We start from the raw sequence: 20412 nt of genomic DNA on the forward strand, positions 1-20412 counted from the left end.
TGATCCATTAGGAGAACTATGATATTAAACTCCAAAAGAAAGCCTTTTCCCCCCCCCAGAAATTTTAAAAAAACAAGGTCTGAAACTTTAGTTTCTGTTTCAGATTTTGGCTCTTCATAGCTCCTTGTAATATATTCAGAAACTTAAAATTTTAGGTGAAATGAATTAAACTAGTTCTCTAGGAAACCTAAATAGTTATTACTATAGAGTAAAAACATTCCTGTAGATTTTATTGAATTTTCACATGCACACAAAATTTGTTCTTTCTCTAAAATAATTGCTGGGCCTGCAGGCTGAGCCTAGAAATTGGTTCAGAAAAGCAAAATAGCAAACTTGGTAATTGTGAGAATATATTTGTACACATGACTGGAAGGATAGAGTTTAAAGGACCCTTCCCAATGGCATCAAGTATTATTTAGACCCGACTTACATGCAGAAATAATGGTAGCAGCGACCTCAAACTCTTCATAGTTATGGGAGAGCATCCTACTGAATGTATCAGGGTCTAAATATGCTCCACTGACTTAAAAACTTTCTATTCTCTTTTGAAAAGCTGAATATTTGTTTTGCCTTTATGTCTTACCATTCCCCTGAAGAACAGAAGAAGGCACATTGTAAAACTGGACACTTCCCCTTGCATTCTGAGGTAGGTAGCGTATAAGCACTTCTTTAAAACTGTGACTCTTTATTCAAACACGCACAAAAGTTATTTACAGTGTTATATATTTCTAAATGTCTTGCTGTTGACTTTGAGATGAAATTATGCTGTTGTCCTGTCCACCCTTTATTGCTAAGGCTGTGGTAGATTTAGATAATTTGGCAGGTACAGTTTTATAGTGTGGATGTTTCCATGCACCTCTTTGATATTAACTTAATTCTTGCTGAACATTTCTCTTAATCACTGTAGTGAGTAGGCTTCAAAATTTCCAAGTAATCCAAGTTCCTAAATATCTGTGAGATAACTTCTTGAGGTATGGGAGGAGGTGGCTGCTAAACATATCCCCAGCCTCCCCCCTGCCCTGCAGAACATCTTCCATCTGTGTCCACTCAGTTGGGGGTTAGGGTGGTAATAAGATCAGGAATTGCAGGCATGAAATCTTTTAATTGAAACTTCCTGTTGAACTCACAGTTTTGGGTTCGTTGAGTGTATGTTTTTATGAATAAATGTAATAGGAATGAAAGTATAACTGACCGTGGTTGAGTTTGAGGAATGCTTCATTTCCAGGCTATAAATGCTATTTCTCATCTCTGTCTCTCTTGGATTACAGCAAAATGGATATACCAAATGCCCCAACTTCCAAATGTATCACTTATTGGAAAAGAAAGGTTAAATCTGAATACATGAGACTTCGACAACTTAAACGGCTTCAGGCAAATATGGGTGCAAAGGTAAAAAATAATTTCCAAGTGAAAGGTTCTGTATTTTAACATATTGATCCATTGTGGAGGGGTTGAGTTTTTCAACTCTTCTCTTGAAATCCTAACTACTTTTTTCTTGCCTTTGCTAGGCTCTATATGTAGCAAATTTTGCAAAGGTTCAAGAAAAAACCCAAATCCTTAATGAAGAATGGAAGAAGCTTCGTGTTCAACCTGTTCAGTTGATGAAGCCTCTGAGTGGGCATCCTTTTCTCAAAAAGGTACTTCTGGGTATCTAAGCTCAGCCTTCCTCTCTTCCTTGGACTTGTATTTGTGACTAGAAAAGCTAAGTAAAGATAATGGGTACAGTTATTATAGTAAACTTTGAATAACCGGAATGGTACATCTGTAGCTTAAAGAACCTTTTTGCCTATTGTTCTTCTCAGTTAATGAGCATAATCATGAGTTTTTCATAGAAAAAAAACAAGACATTTGCTGTCTACTTTCCTGGGTTCTGTGTGCAGGCTTCAAATCAACCATTTTTTGTGCCTTGTTTGGCACTTTCAGCATTTTGATATTGGAAAAAAGAATGCCTTGGATAATGGACAGGAATATATTGATAAAAGGGATATCCCTTATTGTAAATTTACAAATCATACTAGTTTTCTAAAGAGATAATAATTTTTAAGATATAAAAATCAGGTAGTATATTGAGAGTAATTTTATTTTCCAAAGCAAAATATGACTATACTTTCTTTTGCTTCCCCCTGTACTGTCCCCATCACCTGTGCAGCTGAGTTGATGTCCGCTGCCTTAACGTTTAGGTCTTCAGGAAAACTTCATCTTCCTCCTCATCTCTTAGGACTTTCAGAGGCCCTTTGCTCTTGTGTACAGCCCAAGGAGACCAACAGTTTTAGGTTGAAATACACATCAAGTGTGGGATTTGAAATAAACATCATTGAGTAAGTGCTGGATTCGGTAGAGGATACAAAGGTGAATAAGAGAGAGTTCCTACTTTCCACAGGTTTATAGTGTAGTGGTTCCTTTTAGAAGCTGACTGTTACGAAACCCTCAGCTTATTTGAAAGAATTAGAAGGCTACTGGGATCATTTTGGAAGGAAACTCCAATTCTCTCTTGAGTTGTGTGCTTGCCTTTCCCTCTCCATATCATTGTTTATATTTCAGTGTACCATTGACAGCATTTTCCCGGGATTTGCAAGCCAACATATGTTAATGCGGTCTCTGAACACAGTTGCATTGGTTCCCATTATGTATTCCTGGTCCCCTCTCCAGCAGAACTTTATGGTATGTATTGAAAACAATGTGATAATTGTTTAAACTATGATTTTCTTATGTTAATATGCTGGCACTCCTCTTCAGGTAAATATTGTCAGAGTATATGTAACAAAGCTTGGACAAGCAGGGCAGAATGCTTTTAGAGTAATTTACTTACTCTAAAAAGTATATTGCAAGTTGCTCTAACTTGGTAGGTATTGTGCTCTCTGAAGTATGCTTCTGCACTGATGATGGTTCTTTTATTTTTTTGAATGAGTGAGACTGGGCAGGACTCCAGTTTTCCCTTACTACCTTGTCCAATTTTATAACGTGCAATTAAATGCAGTCTCAGTCAGACACTTGAGGCTCAAGCAGGTTGACAGCTCCCTGCTGATGGCTCAATCCTTTCTGAATCTTCTAAAGTCAAGAGGCTATGAAAGCAACTGAGATAAATGAGGTGCACAGGGATCCACAATCCTTTCATCTGGGCCTTTATGCTAACTCCTACTAGGGTTATTTGTGGTACTGATAAGCAGTCCTCTCTAAATACTGCCATAGCTTATCATCTGCCTGGTGACAGATAACAATTCAGCAGAATAGAATATGGGTTCACAGAAGGGAATCCTCAGAATTAAATTTCAGAGTAGTTTTACTCTGATACTTGAGGATTTAAGAACGACTGTGTTCTCTGTTGAATCAAAAAAAGAAAAAATTCATTAGTATTGTTTATTACCAGAAAATATTATAGTTCATAAACCGCGATTGACTTTAGGTTCCCACTGAGTGCAAGTGACATGAATTATAATCATCTTTGTTATTATGATTATCAGAGTGGTTAGTCTTAGAGTATATAATAGAATATCCAAAAATTCATGATTGCCCAGTTTCTGTTCTAAATATTCTAGTTATATTGCAGATTGTATTTTTGCAAGCCTTCCATCTCATTTAATCTCTATGTACAAGAAGAATTAGAATTGAAGACTTTTTAAACTGTTGTTTAGGTGATATTCATACCTATTTCACAATAATGTTTACTGAATAAAAAGAGATGATGAATCACTGAAAAACAAATGTACTACCAAATTTTAGGTGTTAGTGGAAATATCTTTATTAGTATCATGCAAAACATTTGGTAGTTAATATCCTCCTGTAGTTAAACTTACTTTTTCCCCCCCTAAAAGTAGCATTGCCCTCTTCATTTGAGGTTTTGTTGACAAAACAAAATATCCAGGTTTTTAAACTCAGGCCACTGTGACCAAAGTCATTTTCAGGAGATTGAAGTAGCAAAAAGTCTCAGCAAATATTTCATTAAACAGAAAAGAGGAGGTGTATAGTGGATTCATGGAAGAAATCACATCTGGTTTGATTTCAGGTAGAAGATGAGACAGTTTTGTGCAATATTCCCTACATGGGAGATGAGGTGAAAGAAGAAGATGAGACGTTCATTGAAGAGCTGATCAATAACTACGATGGGAAAGTACACGGTGAAGAAGGTAGTGGTGCTGGGCACTTCGGGAGAAAACTGTTAGAATGGTGCCTCTTCTTTGGTCCATCATCTTCCTCTTATCTCCTGCTTTACGGTGTACACCAGGGTCCTCAAACTTTTTAAACAGGGGGCCAGTTCACTGTCCCTCAGACCGTTGGAGGGCTGGACTATAGTTTTAAAAAAAAACTATGAACAAATTCCTATGCACACTGCACATATCTTATTTTGAAGTAAAAAAACAAAACGGGAACAAATACAATATTTGTATTTGCATGTGGCCCGTGGGCCGTAGTTTGAGGACCCCTGGTGTACACACTGAAGAATATTACAGTGTAATCACGTGGCTGAGAGTAGAAATTTTATATTAAAAATTTCCAGTTAAATTTTAAAAGGAGTTTGGACATAAAAGGACCATATAGTAATCAGTGACAAGAGAGAAAGTTCAGTGTACAAATAAGTTTGATTTTAGAAGTTTTGATCCAGATATCCCCTGTATCTCTCAGAAATTGGTTATAATATCCTCACTTTCCTAAAAGAAGGCCATTTGGATTTAGTTGTAGTTTTAGAAGTAGTTTTAAAAAAGGCTGTGAGTGTATAAGAACTGGGATGATAGGGAGAGACTCCCCATGGATTTGCAAACCAATAGCCTCACCTGCTCTTTTGACAGTTGTGGGTGTTATGATGCTGTTGAAATGCATTTATCCACTGCTCCCTCTAGTGTCCAAAGACTTTCTCCTATAACCCCCTATGGTATGATTTTAGAAAGAAAAAATGTTATATTTTTATTCAAAGAAGTCACTACTGACCAGTTAGCAGAAAAACCAAGTATATTTTTATCATTTTTTTTCTGTCCCATTTTTATTGTTTGCACATTTCTGTGAGATTTTGGACCATAAATACAGGTTGACCTGTGACTGTGGAAAGGAAGTACTCCAGTAAGAATAAAACTTGTAACTGGATTTTCCACTAGTCAGCTGAACTGTTGCAGTTGTAAGAGCCAATCAAATTATTGTAATCCACTGGAGTCCATATAAAAATGTACACGTTATCTACCTGGGCCTCAGGAGTGAATACAACAAAACCTTCCTAGGAGGTCTAATGGAATATGAAACAACCACTGTTCACCCATTTAATCCTTATGTTTCAGAGATGATTCCTGGATCTGTCCTGATTAGTGATGCTGTTTTCCTGGAGTTGGTAGATGCCCTGAATCAATACTCAGATGAGGAGGAGGAAGGGCACAATGACACCTCAGATGGAAAGCAAGATGACAGCAAAGAAGATCTGCCAGTAACAAGAAAGAGAAAACGACATGCTATTGAAGGTAAATAGCACTACTTCCTCATACGACTTTTTAAAGTAACAGGAAGAGGCTCTGGCCAAGTAGCTAAGTTGGTTAGAGCATCATCCTCATATGCCAAGGTTGCAGGTTCAATCTCCGGTCAGAGCACATATAAGAATCAACCAATGAATGCATAAATAACCAGAACAACAAATCAATGTTTTTTTTCTCTCTCTCTCAAAATTAATTTTAAAAAATTTATATTTAAAAAAAGAATCAACAAATGAATGCATAAATAGTTGGAACAACAAATTGATGTCTCTCTCCTTCCCTCCCCTCTCCCTCTCCTCTCCCTCTCCTCTCCCAAGTTAATTTAGCTTGGGTAACCTAGCTGAGAAGAAAGTGGAACTTAGAGAATAATCATTATTCACTTCTAATTAGAAAATGGTATATTTGGAAAACATGGGAAGTTTAAAGAACAAAATAAAATGGCCTTATAATCCGGCCTAGGAATAACCGGCCTAGGAATAATATTAAAAATTATTTTTTAATATAAAATTTAATAACCATTAATATTTCCTTCTAGCCCTAGCTGATTTGGTTCAGTGGATAGAGCGTTGGCCTGCAGCCCAGGTTCGATTCTGATGAAGGGCACATGCCCGGGTTGCGGGCTCAATCCCCAGTAGGGGGCGTGCAGGGGGCAGCCGATCAATGATTCTCTCTCATCATTGATGTTTCTCTCTCTCTCTCCCTCTCCCTTCCTCTTTGAAATCAATTAAAAAAATTTTTTTTTAAATTTCCTTCTAGAACTAAAAAAATGTAAAAAAATATATATATAAAGCCCTAGCTGGTTTGGTTCAGTGGATAGAACATCAGCCTGCAGACTGAAGGGTCCCGAGTTTGAATCCAGTCAAGGGCACATGCCCAGGTTGCAGGCTCAATCTCCAGTCAGGGGCATGTAGGAGGCAGCCGATCAGTGATTCTCTCTCATCATTGATGTTTCTATCTCTCTCTACCTCTCCCTTTCTCTCTGAAATCAATTTTTAAAATATTTAAAATATATATACACAATGTTGTATGTCAACTATATCTCAATTTTTTTAAAGTACATATTTAAATCAACCTGTTTATATGTGTTATGTGAAATTGGGATCATGCCACATGTATGTATATACATACATGTATTTTTTATCCCTTTTTTAAAAAATCATATGAACAGTTTTCCATGTTGTTAATATTTAACTAATGTTTAATTATACTCTACATTATTTAATTATACTATATGTCCAGGAACATAGTGTCTCTTTCATTGTAACAAAGTTATAACATCAGTCTTGTTCTTCAGCATATAGGATTCTTCTGTATTCAGGTCTCTGAAAACTCTGGTTTTTACCTCCATATTCTGTCTTGGGGAGTGGATATGGTTGTTAATACGTAGAAGACTGTGATTTCCTTATTTACTGGTAGCCTATTAGAGAAGTCCAGATAACCTTGACTTTCTTATATATTCCTAAACAGCCAATGGTTAGGTTAAAAAAGCAGCTCTAGCCCTAGCTGGTTTGGCTCAGTGGATAGAGCATCGGCCTGCAGACCAAAGGGTCCCGGGTTGGATTCTGGTCAAAGGCGAGTACCTTGGTTGCAGGCTCCTCCCGGGCCTGGGGCCTGGTCAGGGCTCATGCAGGAGGCAACCAAGCGATGTGTTTTTCTCACATCGATGTTTCTCTCTGTCTTTTCCTCTCTCTTCCACTCTCCCTAAAAATCAATGGAAAAATATCTCCGGGTAAGAATTAACAACAACAAAAAAGCAGCTCTAATCAAAATGCCTTGACGAAAGAAAAACGACCAAACAGCTTTGTTTGCATACTCTGATTGTAGATAGCACTCAGGAGCTTTTTGTCTTTTCTAATTCAGGCAACAAAAAGAGTTCCAAGAAACAGTTTCCAAATGACATGATCTTCAGTGCAATCGCCTCAATGTTCCCTGAGAATGGTGTCCCAGATGACATGAAGGAGAGGTAGGGGAAGCTGCCCCCCTCAGGCCATGTAGAGTGATCAGGCAAAATTTTTATTCACACCTGTATTTGGTTAATAAAAAGCCTTGCTTATGGTAAGTGCATAAGGATTTGCCCGCACTTCTCATTATTTCTTCCTTACTTGCTTACCCAAAATACCCATTCCCTTATTAAGGGTCATTGTTTGCTGGCTTCTGAGTAAGTCTGGGCAGAGAACTTTTTATACTTCTGCCATTTTTCTGGAGAGTTACTCCAGCACCATACTTATTATTAAGTATTTCCCTCCCTTTCAGGCATATGCCCAGCCCAGCATAATTATAATGTTGTACTAACTCAGTTATACACAAATCCATCATCAACAAGACTCAAAACTCCCATCCTCTCTTGGCCAGCTGTACCTGGATGATCCTCAGTACTCAGTCGGTATTTTCTCAGTTAAGACATTCCCTTGGAAGGAACTCTTATCTCTCTTTTCTTAAATAGGTACCGAGAACTAACAGAGATGTCAGACCCCAATGCACTTCCCCCTCAGTGCACACCCAACATCGATGGCCCCAATGCCAAGTCTGTGCAGCGGGAGCAATCTCTGCACTCCTTCCACACACTTTTTTGCCGGCGCTGCTTTAAATACGACTGCTTCCTTCACCGTGAGTGGGGCTACTCTGAAATGCTCTCCTGTTTTCTATTCCCAGCCAGCATTTCCTTCTCTTTATTTTAGTTTATCATATAGAATTCCCGGCTTCTGATCTGATGATGGTTTTTACAAAGGACCAATCTATTTTCACTTGTTCAGTTATCGTGCAACATGCTTTGCATGGTCAGGACAGGATAACCAGCAACGTAATTGTTTCTGACTACCTCCTAGCTTTGAAAGGATTCTGTTGATGTCAGAAATGATTGGATTTTGTGCACTTTGATGGTAGCTATTTATCTCCAGATTCTCCTGCACTAGCTCCCTAATTCAGTTTTGTTCCTCCCCATCCTGTCAAGTGGATGAATCATTGGAAACAGGACAGTGTTGTGTTTTCCAGCTTTTCATGCTACCCCTAATGTATATAAACGCAAGAACAAAGAAATCAAGATTGAACCAGAACCATGTGGCACAGACTGCTTCCTTTTGCTGGTACGTTCTTAAGCTGTTCTACTATTGTTAACTTTGTTGAAAATTGAGCAGGAAATGGTCCTTGGGCTTTCTGTCCCTGGCAGCACAAACCAAGTGAGACAGTACATAGCACTTGGAGGTCATAAAGTGCAAATAAAACATGACTTCTGCCCGGCCAATGTGGCTCAGTTGTTGATCATTGACCTGTGAACCAGGAGGTCACGGTTTGATTCCTGGTCGGACATACGCCTGGGTTGCGGGCTAGATCCCCAGTACGGGGTGTGCAGGAGGCAGCCAATCAATGATTCTCTCTCATCATTGATGTTTCTATCTCTCCCTCTCTCTTCCTCTCTAAAATGATTAAAAATAAATAAATAAAGCCCTAGCCAGTTTGGTTCAGTAGATAGAGCATCAGCCCACAAAATGAAGGGTCCTGGGTTCAATTAAGGTCAAGGGCACGTTCCTCGGTTGCAGGCTCGATCCCCTGGGCGTGTGTGGGAGGCAACCAATTGATGTGTCTCTCTCACATCGGTGCTTTCCTCTCTCTTCGTGTATTAGGATGATGCTCTAACCAACTGAACTACCTGGCCAGGGCTATGTTAAACATTTTGAGGAAGAATATATTATAAGTGATTCTGTGTGTGTCACATCATAGCATAGGCACATAATATCAGATTCAGTTCATTTCAAAACTTTTCTTTTGGAATTTCCTTTAGTGCCTACAGTGTATTATTCTGAATATCCTTATTAATGGTAAATGCTATCATTTACATGTAGTTTTAGTTTTTAGAAACAGCTAGAAATCTTTTGGAACCAAGTCTGGTAAGAAGATAGATAATCAAGGTGAATGATAGTTATTTGGTCTTTAAAAAAAATCCCACATAACTATAAAGTAACGAAACAGTATTCCTCCAAATTTAATATACTAGTTTGGAGGGAAGTTCAAAAATTAAGTAGCAATATTGCATAAATTCAGGGACTACATGTTTTATTATTGAAACAGAAGAGTCCTGATCCTTGTACCCACCCTGGAACAATTAGCTATATACTCTCAAGCAAGTCTCTTTCCCTCTCAACCTCATTACCACTACAGGAGAATGTGTTCTCAAGTTCCAAACAGCTAACATGCAAATGAATTTTAGATATAACTCACTGGAAAGTTGAAAACTCATAGATTATATCTTTTTAAGATTACTTTATAGGTTAGCTCTTTTGTGAAGAGGTATGTTTCTAAGTTTTTAGAATGCTAAACGGCTGTTAGATGGTCACATTTGTATGGTACAGAGCAAACAAAAGACAGTATCATTGCACGTAAGCACAGATGCTGAAAAGCTGGTTTGTTTATGATGGGATAAATATGGTGATTCTGGGCCTACTCCAGTTTCCTATCTAACGTGTCCATTGCAGGAAGGAGCAAAGGAGTACGCCATGCTCCACAACCCCCGTTCCAAGTGCTCTGGTCGGCGCCGGCGAAGGCACCACATGGTCAGTGCTTCCTGCTCCAACACTTCAGCCTCTGCTCTGGCTGAGACTAAAGAAGGGGACAGTGACAGGGACACAGGCAATGACTGGGCCTCCAGTTCTTCAGGTACAGTGAACAGGAAATGATCTTTTCTTAACACACAAGGATTCTGGTAAACCCAGGATCACCATCTAACACTTAATATTACTAGCTATAATAATAAAAGCGTAATATGCTAATTAGACCAGACAGCCAAACGACCTTCCAGGCGTCATTCCGGACATCCTTCCAGACGAAGCCGCCGTGGCGGGGGCCGAGGCAGAGGCAGTTAGGGGTGATCAGGCAGGCAGGCAGAGTGGTTAGGGCGATCAGGCAGGCAGGCAGGCAGGGGCTGTTAGGGACAATCAGGCAGGCCGGCAGAGGGGTTAGGGGTGATCAGGCAGGCAGGCAGGTGAGCAGTTAGGAGCCAGCAGTCCCAGATTGTGAGAGGGTGCAGGCTGGGCTGAGGGATCCCCCCCTCCCCCTGCACAAATTTTGTGCACCGGACCTCTAGTGTTTTATAAAATTGTTAATTCTGTCCACAGGTTTATCTATAAACAGTGGAGATGGGATATTTTTGTTCTAACTAGGCTGCCTTTCAAAATACTTTTGAATTTACAGCCAACTATTGATGACAACTGCATTCCACCTTCTTCTGTTTCTCTTATTTCTTCCTCTCTTAGAGGCTAACTCTCGCTGTCAGACCCCCACAAAACAGAAGGCTAGTCCAGCCCCGCCTCAGCTCTGTGTAGTGGAAGCACCCTCGGAGCCTGTGGAATGGACTGGGGCTGAAGAATCTCTTTTCCGAGTCTTTCATGGCACCTACTTCAACAACTTCTGTTCAATAGCGAGGCTTCTGGGGACTAAGACGTGCAAGCAGGTACTGTCTGAAAGCAGCAGGAACAAGCTCGGGCCCTCCTTTCCTGCACTGCTCTGTCAGCCTTTGCCATCTTGTAAGCGGCCTGTCTGGAGAGAAGCTGCCTCAGGCTTAGTCCCTCGTGAGTCTGTGCTTCTGGGCCATGAAGTGGGTCTCCAAGCACAGGGCCTCCTGCAAAGGCCAGGCCTAGCAGTGCTTGGGGTCTGCTCTCCTCCTTGCTGAATTCTTATTTCTGTCTTTAGCCACTCTTCTGGATGTTCCAGCACACTTTTAGCTTCTTTTTTTGGTTCCAACATTTTCTTTGAAGTGTGTATCCATTTCCTAGACTCCCAGGTCTTTCTGGGGATGTTCTTACCTAGTGTGCTCCTTCTCCTCCGCTGCAGTGCTGTTCCCGCCATCAGTCTCCTCATTGCTTTATTCTACAAATGTCCTATCACAAGATTTTCTAATTACCACCCCCAAAAGCTAGGCCTGGACCTCGCCCTTCTCACTCATACCATCACGTCACTACAATCACGGTTTGATAGTAGCCACTCATGCTCTAAAGGCAGGACAAGACTGCAGCAAGTGGACGCTGTAGACACGGGCTGTGGAGATAGGTGTTAAAACCAATCCATCCAACAAGAAAGGAGCACCAGAGCTTGCGCTCCTAACTTCTAGAGGAGACTCTGCCCTCTTCTTCATGCTTCCTTTACCTAGAACAAGCAATAGAACCATGAACTGACGTGCCCTTTGCTTTCATTGTGGAGCTCAAACCTATTTCCCTGAGGCACAGGTTAACATAAAGATCTATCAGGTTGGCCCTGACTGGTTTGGCTCAGTGGATAGAGCATCGACCTGCGGACTGAAGGGTCCCAGGTTCGATTCCAGTCAAGGGCGTGTACCTTGGTTGCAGGCACATCCCCAGTAGGGAGTGTGCAGGAGGCAGCTGATTGATGTTTCTCTCTCATCGATGTTTCTAACTCTCTATCCCTCTCCCTTCCTCTCTGTAAAAAATCAATAAAATGTATTTTTAAAAAGAAAGATCTATCAAATTGGGCATGAAACAATTTTTGTGCATATTTTCCTGAGTAGAGCATCTATACTTTTCACAGACTCTCAAAAGGAATTATAACCAAAAAGGGGGGTGGGGGTGGCAGGGGGCCTAAAAATGAATGCTATAAAGGAAAGAAGCACAATGAAAGGGAACCAGCTTTCCTGAAATGCTGTCCTACTGAAGTGAGTAGTCAAGGCTCTGATGCCTTTATACCAGCAGAGGGAGCTAGTGCTGGTGTATGTCAGATCTTACTCAGTTACACAAGGTACACAAAGTTGCCCTCCCTAAGAAGAGAGAGATACTGTTGGTAAAAATCTGCCCACACTCAGGGTTGGTAGGCAAAACAGTAGATAAAAGCTACTAACCAGGAAAGCTGTAACTGTGCTCAGTATTTCTCCTTTCTCAAGTCGGATAAATAAGAACTAACTTCAGAGCCATTGCCACTCTGTCTCCCTGTGACTGAAGAAATGCTCAGTCAGCTGCCTGGGAGCTCTCTAGAACCCTCCTAGGCCCAGCACCTGGCCGGGTCACTTATCTGACCGCCTGGCTCAATAAGGAGTGACAGGTTCTGTTGGATTTCTCTTCCAGGTCTTTCAGTTTGCAGTCAAAGAATCACTTATCCTGAAGCTGCCAACAGATGAGCTCATGAACCCTTCTCAGAAGAAGAAAAGAAAGCACAGGCAAGGGTTGGACAAAGGACTTTCTGTGTCAGGCTGTTCCCTGTGCTTTGACCTCCCCTTGGACTTCCCATTGGCCTCTCTCTGTAGCCACTGCCCATCCGTTTGGCATGCGTAACTGAGGGCCGGCCTTGTCAGTGCTCCCTGTGGGTCTGTGCCTTGGCCCAGCCTTTCTCCTCATCATGAGCTCACTTTGGTTTTCCCTTTGAGCTCCTGGCCAACAGAATATGAACTGGCCTCATGGCTCCACATTGAGGCCATTGTCCTTGTTGGTGATTAGTTAACCACTGTACTCACTTCTCAACCCTGACCAGGGTTGTTTTGTTTTTGGCACTTGTATTATTTTTCAAAGTTGCATAATAACTGTTTTCTAGCTAGCCTTTGCTTAGAGTTGGAAATTTTTTGTTGTGTTTTTATCTTTTATTTTTCTTTGCTTTTTGTTGTTGTGTTTTTAAATTGACATTCTGCCTGGCTTGGTTCCCTAATGACTATCACCTATTGAAGAAAGGAACTGACACAGATTCTAGATATAGAAGGAAGGCCTCGTGGCCGCTCCCTCTCAGTTCCTTCACTCAGAACATGTTCCTCAAAAGCCTTCTCAACTCCCCATCCTGAAACTCCCCACATTTCCACCTCCCCACAGGCTGGGGAGAGGGAAGGACAATAGATTACAGTAGACATAGAGGGTTGGGTTTTGTTGTGTGTCTATTTCTTGTTTTATGTATGTTTGTTTGCTAAGGGGAGGTTGTTTATGCTTAAATGTTGAGGCACAGGCCAGCTGGATTTGGGGTGGACTGTGGCTTCCCTGTACGAGAACAGAAGCCTCCAGGGAAGTGATGTGGGAGGACATGCCCCAATTCTCCAACTGCAGTCCCTCAGAGCAGGTCGCATTGTCCTTTACCCGGACCTGCAGACTTCCCCAGGACCGTGACCCAGACCCATCCTGTCTTTTTCCAGGTTGTGGGCTGCACACTGCAGGAAAATTCAGCTGAAGAAAGGTAGGTTCCAGCAGGGCCTTCTTCCGCAGTTCAGCTCGAGGTCTCACCCCTATGGCCGTCCTCTCCCCACCTGCAGCTGCACTTGCTGACCCTACACCACTTCCGCGGGTTGCAGCTTTTCTGCAGCAGCTGAGAACAGCTCAGCTTCTCGCTGCAGCTGTGGAGACTCTTAGGAGGTAGAGTTACGGGCCTGTGGTCTCTGACTTTCATGGTTTGCCATGTGCCAGAACCTAGACTTCATTTAATGTTCAGAATAGCTGCGCTATAGTCCCGGACTATTTCTACACTTTCGCCACAAAACAAATCATGCCGTTGTAGCTTATGAACAACCATCATCTAGGACTGCCATCATCAGGTGCTAGATGTGGATCAAAGTTATGGTAAAACAAGCCTCTGAATCAGCGCCCCGGACACTTGAGAAGGAAGGCCGCTAGGGAGCATGAGCACAGCAGTGCCCTGGTCTATTCTCTTCTCTTCCAGATAACTCTTCCACACAAGTGTACAACTACCAACCCTGCGACCACCCAGACCGCCCCTGCGACAGCACCTGCCCCTGCATCATGACTCAGAATTTCTGTGAGAAGTTCTGCCAGTGCAACCCAGACTGTAAGAGTTCTTCGTTTTCTCCTGTAGTCTGCCAACACAGCCGGCCCAACTCATCCCAGGTTTCCCTCCCCTCCTGCGCCTTTTGCTGCTGATGGGCCTTTTGATATTCTCTTTGCTGTGTTTTAAGCACTCTACAAGAGACTTAAGATATGGAAAAGTGATTTTTTAAAAACCCTTACATGTATGATTCTAAAAGCAACAATTATACAGAAGCCAGATGCTTTCCCAACTTGACCTTCCAGGGCAGAAGTAAGAAGCATGGCATCTTCCTGCCAGTGCAGTCACAGCCTCCCTTTCCAGAACATTTTGTAACCTGTGCAGGTTGCAATTCTGTGTGTATCTATTTTAGTTTTCTCTCTGGAATTTTAATATCGGGTTGGTCTGTACGTCAGCAGAAGGTAGGATAGAGGTTCAAGTGCTTCTCTTTTAGCCATGCCCTTCCCCCGTCAAGGCAGTTTGATGGTAGCCTCCAGAGCTTGCAGAACTTGGTGCCCAGGCAGTTGTGAAATACCTCCTAACCCGTAGCAGTTATCAATCTTAACCACAGCAGAGGGGAGGGCTGTGGGTGGAGGAGGGTGGCATAGAACGGATGTATTGTTCTCAAAGTGGTTTTTGTTTTGATGATCAGAATTTACCAGTGAAAAACACTGATTTTATTTTCTGGGGGCACTATCCACCTCCCTTCCAGATTCCACCAAGGAGGAGGGAGAGCATTGTTGGGGAATCTCTAGGAAATATATCTCCATAGTCAAACCTGCTTTTTTGACTCTCAGGCATGAATGTTGGGAGGCACTCCATGTTTTTTTTGGAAAATTTTTGAGTATATGATTATTGGGAAGGGAACGTCTCTCCTATTTTGCCAAATATCCTTGAACACATAACACTTACTTTTCTGCTGTCCCTTGAGTCAAACCCAGCACGAGCCTGCTCTCTTCCCAACCTCACCTGTTGTCCCACCAGGTCAGAATCGCTTCCCTGGCTGTCGCTGTAAGACCCAGTGCAATACCAAGCAGTGCCCTTGCTACCTGGCAGTGAGAGAGTGTGACCCCGACCTGTGTCTCACCTGTGGGGCCTCAGAGCACTGGGACTGCAAAGTGGTTTCCTGTAAAAACTGCAGCATCCAGCGAGGACTCAAGAAGGTGAGGGCTTTTCTCAGGATTGCCAGCTGGATAGTGGAGTGGGGAAGACTGAGTATTCCCAGCAGCCTGTTTCTACTGGTTCCTTAGAGGGTTTGTATATGAAAGTTCTTGGTAAACCCTAGACGACACACTTTTACTGAATTAATAAAGTTTTCTGTCCCAGTGATGGATGAGAAGAGTGACCCCCTGAACCAGCCAGATGGAAAGGAGCAGAGAGGAGGGACTGGTCACTGATGTGGTCTATTTTTACTTGACACATAGCAGTGAAGGTCCACAGGTCTAGAGGAGGAGGGGTCATGTTTCCTTTCACCACCTCCCTTTTTTGTTTTTCCTCCCAGCAGAACAGAATAGCTTAGACCTTTTTCTGTTTTCAGATCCTCTTAACAGTTACTAGTTCTTTCCACCCTGCTCTCCCCCCACCGTACACGTGCGCACCCAGCACACACACACCCTGTAGTCTGAGGTTTGACTCCCTCTTCCCCAGCACCTGCTGCTGGCCCCCTCAGATGTGGCCGGATGGGGCACCTTCATTAAGGAGTCTGTGCAGAAGAACGAGTTCATTTCTGAATACTGTGGTGAGGTGAGTGCTATCGGTTTGGCCCACATTCTTATCTGGGGAAATAGTGATGAGAAACCCTGATTTTCTGTGGTCCAGACTTCTGTGAATTAATCTCTAAATAACTCAGCTGAGTTCTCATGTGGACTCTCGGGGGATCCCACAGAACTGTTTGCAATCCTGAAACAAACCACTCTTCTTCGACTCTGGCAGTTCAGGCCACATAGGAGGGGTGGGTGGGGGCTCTCTTCAACCTTAACACTGGCCAGCTTGGGTAGGGATTGGAAGGAACTAACCCGAGCTCGGTATGTTATGATTCTCATCATGGTACTCAGTACACACCTGTATGTGACACTGCCCCTCCCACTCCTGTCGAGGGACAGGGTACCATGCCCTGAGCAGACGGCCTCATCCCCCTGTTCGTTCCTTGTCTGTCTCTGCAGCTCATCTCTCAGGACGAGGCTGATCGACGAGGGAAGGTCTATGACAAATACATGTCCAGCTTCCTCTTCAACCTCAACAATGGTATGGAGTCTCTCTTTCTCATCCCAAAGTGGTCTTGAGCATGTCTTCCTACCAGATGTCCCTTGTTCTGGTCCAGGTTCAGATCAGCTCTGAATCTTCCAACAGATGCTCAGAGCAAGGTGGTGAGATTGAACTCAGAGACACTGTGAGCCACAGTTCACTTGCTTTGGGAGAACTTCCATTGCGGTTGTGTTTGTAATCAGAGCACTGAGCACTTACACCTCAGAAATCTCCCTCCCTAGATGGAAAGAGGAGATCCATAATTCCAGCAAAAGGAGGGGGGAACCAAAGGGAGTACTCCCACGTGAAGCTGCATTCTTATACTGCCTGCTTCCCCAGCTCCTACTAAAATTCCCACTGGATCGTCTTGTTTCTGTTACTGTTTGATTGATTTTAAATTCAGGCTCAAGAAGCTGTGGAGTTGCCTGGTGAGTTCATGGTCTTTCTTGGTTTACTTTATACAGATTTTGTAGTGGATGCAACCCGGAAAGGAAACAAAATTCGATTTGCAAACCATTCAGTGAACCCCAACTGTTACGCCAAAGGTGAGTTCTCAGTGACCTGGGAGGTGGGCTTGAGGATGTATGCTTCATTTACTATGATCTCTATCCATTATTAACTAAGCAAAAAAAAAAAAAAAAAAAGCACAGAGGCAACTCTATTGACTACTTTCTAATTCCACTTCATTTATATTTTCACTGGGAATTTGGAGAAAAGCAGACCTGAGTCACTACTGATTTTTGACTTGGGGCTGACTGGGAACTTAGCCCCGGGTCTGTCCTATTTGCAGTGGTCATGGTGAATGGGGACCATCGGATTGGGATATTTGCCAAGAGGGCAATTCAAGCTGGCGAAGAGCTCTTCTTTGATTACAGGTGAGGCAGCTAGGAATGGTCTTAGAAAGGTGGCCCCAAGGGTGGAAAGGGTGGCTGGTGGAATTGATTTGGGGGCTTAAGATGGGTGATGGGGATGAAGGAGAGGATCTCATGGTGGTCAAGGCTTTGTCTTTGTTCTGATCTCTGGTGCCTTGTCTCAGAAGGGGAGCATTGAAAACTGCTTTTAAAAAGTGGGAGGGGAAGTGAAATGGGAGGGGACTCTTTTTTATCACAAAAGCCTTCATAGTAATCTGGTTCCTCCTCCTGCTCTGGGACAGGTACAGCCAAGCTGATGCCCTCAAGTACGTGGGGATCGAGAGGGAGACTGATGTCCTTTAGCCCTCCTGGGCTCCATGCCAGCGCTTATGGTAGCAGCACTGTCTTTGCTTTCGTGCACACACCACTGCTGCTCAAGTTTCCTGCACTATGTGTTTCTCACACCAAGAAACCCCCACCCACTCCTCTGTAGTGTGGCCTCAGCTGTGTCCAGTGAGACAAAACTGTCTCAGTGAGAGGGGAGGCAGAGGCAGCTAGGGCTTGGGCTCCCAGGAGAGAGAGGTGCAGAAGTCAGTGTTGCATCTCAGGTCTCAGAGGAAGTGAGCACAGGTGAGGGTGGGTGATGTATGCGTGATTTCTTGTCACCCAGGCAGTGGGCCTCAGGAATCAACTTGGACGGTTCCCACAAGCATTAGCCGTTAATTATAACTTTCCAAATCAAGGGTCCTTATGTAATTGGGTTGCCAGCATATCTCTCTGTGGTCCTAAGACCTGGAGAAGACAGGCTAAGTGACATTTAGGACCTGGAGCTTCTGAGTGATCTGGGTTAAAGGTGAGTCTGGCAGGCAGCAGAGACTGAATTCAGAGTGGAGGTGGGTCACCTTACTACCTTTTCCTTCCTGGCAGGGTCCAACCTGAGAGTGGGTTCTAAGTCTAGACATTCAATGCTGGGAGAAGGAAAGCTAAAGGCCCTCCTTCCAGGGACAGTGAGAACCAGCCTGACAATAGCAATTAAACTGTTAAGCTTGAGGCCCAGCAGGCTTTGAGAAACCTCTGAATATTCTGGAGATGGAAACGTTTTCCGATGCCCTGGAGCAAGGGCCAGTGCCCTGTTAGCTCCTTCCTAAGTTCTAGCATAGCAACTCCAGGCAGGCATTCTGCTGCTATTGAAGAAGCGTGGAGGGGTATGCAGGCCGGGTGTGAGTACTCTGGCTCCTGGATCCGTAGTTGTTTTCAGGCCTTTCATTCCCCTTAGAGGCCAAGCCCATGGAGCCACTGTCATTTATCTCTTCCATGTAGATGGGCACAGGCCTGGACTAAGGGAGATTGTCGGTGTGATTGACTTTCCTGTCTGTAGCTCCTGCTGTTGGGAAGGGTGAGTTGACAGTATGTTTGTGGAGGTGGGTCAGGGACTCCCAAATTGCACGTGTTTAGGATGGCATCATGTGGGCCCTGCAGGCTGGCAGAGGGTATTTGAAGTGTCGAGAAGACCACCTGTGCCAGTCTGTGTGCCATTTTCTCTGGGATTTATGCAGAGCAAAGCACTTTATTTCTTTTAGAAGATCTGTAGATTGGGGTAGAGTTTAAGCTAAGGTCTCGAGTTCCTTGCCCAAATCCCTTTCCTGAGGTGGGGGGAGAAGAGGGGTGGAGGATTCTCTGCCAGTTCTGTCTCATCACCTGGTGGAGGTAGGAGGAGCTGTCTTGACACAGAAGAATTTAATGAGAAAGGGCCGGCTCTAAGAGTCTGGCTGTGTGCTGAGCTGGCAGGGAATAAGGAGCATTGTGCTGGATAAAAAGGACATGGGCAGGTACAGACTGGCCTCGGGAGTATTAGAATAGGGAGCAGGCTTCTCCCTTCCCTCTGGGGAATCAGCCCTCTCTCCCAGTCTGTGCTGACCACTCCCTTCCTCCAACCCCACTGGCTGTCCCATGAAGCAAGGGATAGGATTCCCTCTGGCCAAGCAGCCGCCCAGGGGTTTTTGTGGGACATTTACACACACACACACACACACACTCACACACACTCACACACACACACACTCACACACTCACTCACCTACTCTCACCACACTTGTGGGCACATGCAGGCAGCAGGGCATATGCCCAGCCAGCGCCTGACAGAAGCCTCTTCCCACCTGAGTGGGCCAGCCCCCACCACAATTCTGAAATGTCTATCTGCTGTGGTTTGTAATCATTGTGTATCGGGGGCACCTTCTAGCTGGACTGTGGGCTCTGAATTACTCATAAATTATAGGGGAAACCATAGACAGATGAAGAAGGAGGAGTTACGTCTGCCTGAAATGCCAGGGGCTGGCCGTGAGGAACAGGTGGGAAAAAATTACATCGAGCCTTTGAGAGGCTAGACTGACCCCACCCTTGCCTCAGTGTACAGAATCACTGTGGCCAACCCCTTCTTTCCCCAGTTTCAGACCACTAATACTCCTGCTCCTCCAGCATTCCCATCCTTTTTCCCTGCTGTCCTCAACCTTTAATGACGGGTGTCAACCCCTCCCCCCAGACATGTAATGATGAATGGAGCAAGGTGGTGGGGGGAGGGCCGGGGAGGCTGGTATATGTGCGGCTTCATTGCCAGTGAATTTCACGCACTTTAAGTCCTGTGGCTTGTGATCTCTTATCTGAATAAATGGCAGAAACCATTTTGGCAAAGTGTGTTCCGTGCGCTTTGGGGCTGGAAATGATCCAGGGATGATGGTACAGGGGCAATTCGGCTGAAGCTTTAGCATTCTGATCCCCACTTGTCCACTGAGATGTGAGGCTGGGTGAGATTGAGGGTTGGAAAGAACCAGTCAGGCTCCTGGTAGGTGATGCAAGGATTCTGAGGGTTCCCTGTAGAAATTCCCAAGCCCTCAAATTAATTCCCTTAAAACCATTCCACTTACCCCACCCGCTAACCACAACACCAGCCACCACACACAGTCTGGGGCTCTGCCACTCTGTTTTATTAGAACGGCTCTACGTCTGAGAGCACAGCTTCAGAGTGGAGGCCGACTCAGGCTGGATGAGTGACCAACAGGCCTCATGGGACTTCCAACACAGGAGAAGCAAACTACAGACCACAGGCACAGCACAGGACAGGACAATCGATTGCTTTT

The 20412-nt window shown here is 43.9% G+C and overlaps 1 protein-coding gene across 3 annotated transcripts; it reads left to right on the forward strand.

Annotated features, from left to right (window-relative positions):
• Positions 1–553: 553 nt before the first annotated feature.
• On the forward strand, positions 554–19966 carry EZH1 (enhancer of zeste 1 polycomb repressive complex 2 subunit). 3 transcript variants are annotated; one of them, XM_023756900.1, is made up of 20 exons: positions 554–646; positions 1269–1389; positions 1509–1637; positions 2542–2661; positions 4004–4124; positions 5265–5441; positions 7311–7413; positions 7894–8057; positions 8442–8533; positions 9920–10100; positions 10697–10893; positions 12515–12606; positions 13561–13601; positions 14082–14207; positions 15168–15346; positions 15831–15926; positions 16346–16427; positions 16892–16972; positions 17218–17302; positions 17581–19966. In XM_023756900.1, exons 2-20 carry the CDS (start codon positions 1273–1275, stop codon positions 17639–17641), a joined length of 2244 nt encoding a protein of 747 aa, XP_023612668.1. In that variant the 5' UTR covers positions 554–646; positions 1269–1272; the 3' UTR covers positions 17642–19966. The 3 variants fall into 3 exon arrangements, with proteins under 3 accessions (XP_023612668.1, XP_023612669.1, XP_023612670.1); XM_023756901.1 differs by lacking the exons at positions 554–646; positions 1269–1389 and adding an exon at positions 2150–2349 and having other exon boundaries at positions 1529–1637; XM_023756902.1 differs by lacking the exons at positions 554–646; positions 1269–1389 and adding an exon at positions 2150–2318 and having other exon boundaries at positions 1529–1637.
• The last annotated feature ends 446 nt before the right edge of the window (positions 19967–20412 follow it).

Source organism: Myotis lucifugus, unplaced genomic scaffold (assembly GCF_000147115.1).
Source record: "Myotis lucifugus unplaced genomic scaffold, Myoluc2.0 scaffold_100, whole genome shotgun sequence".
In the NCBI taxonomy this organism is placed as follows: Eukaryota; Metazoa; Chordata; class Mammalia; order Chiroptera; family Vespertilionidae; genus Myotis; species Myotis lucifugus.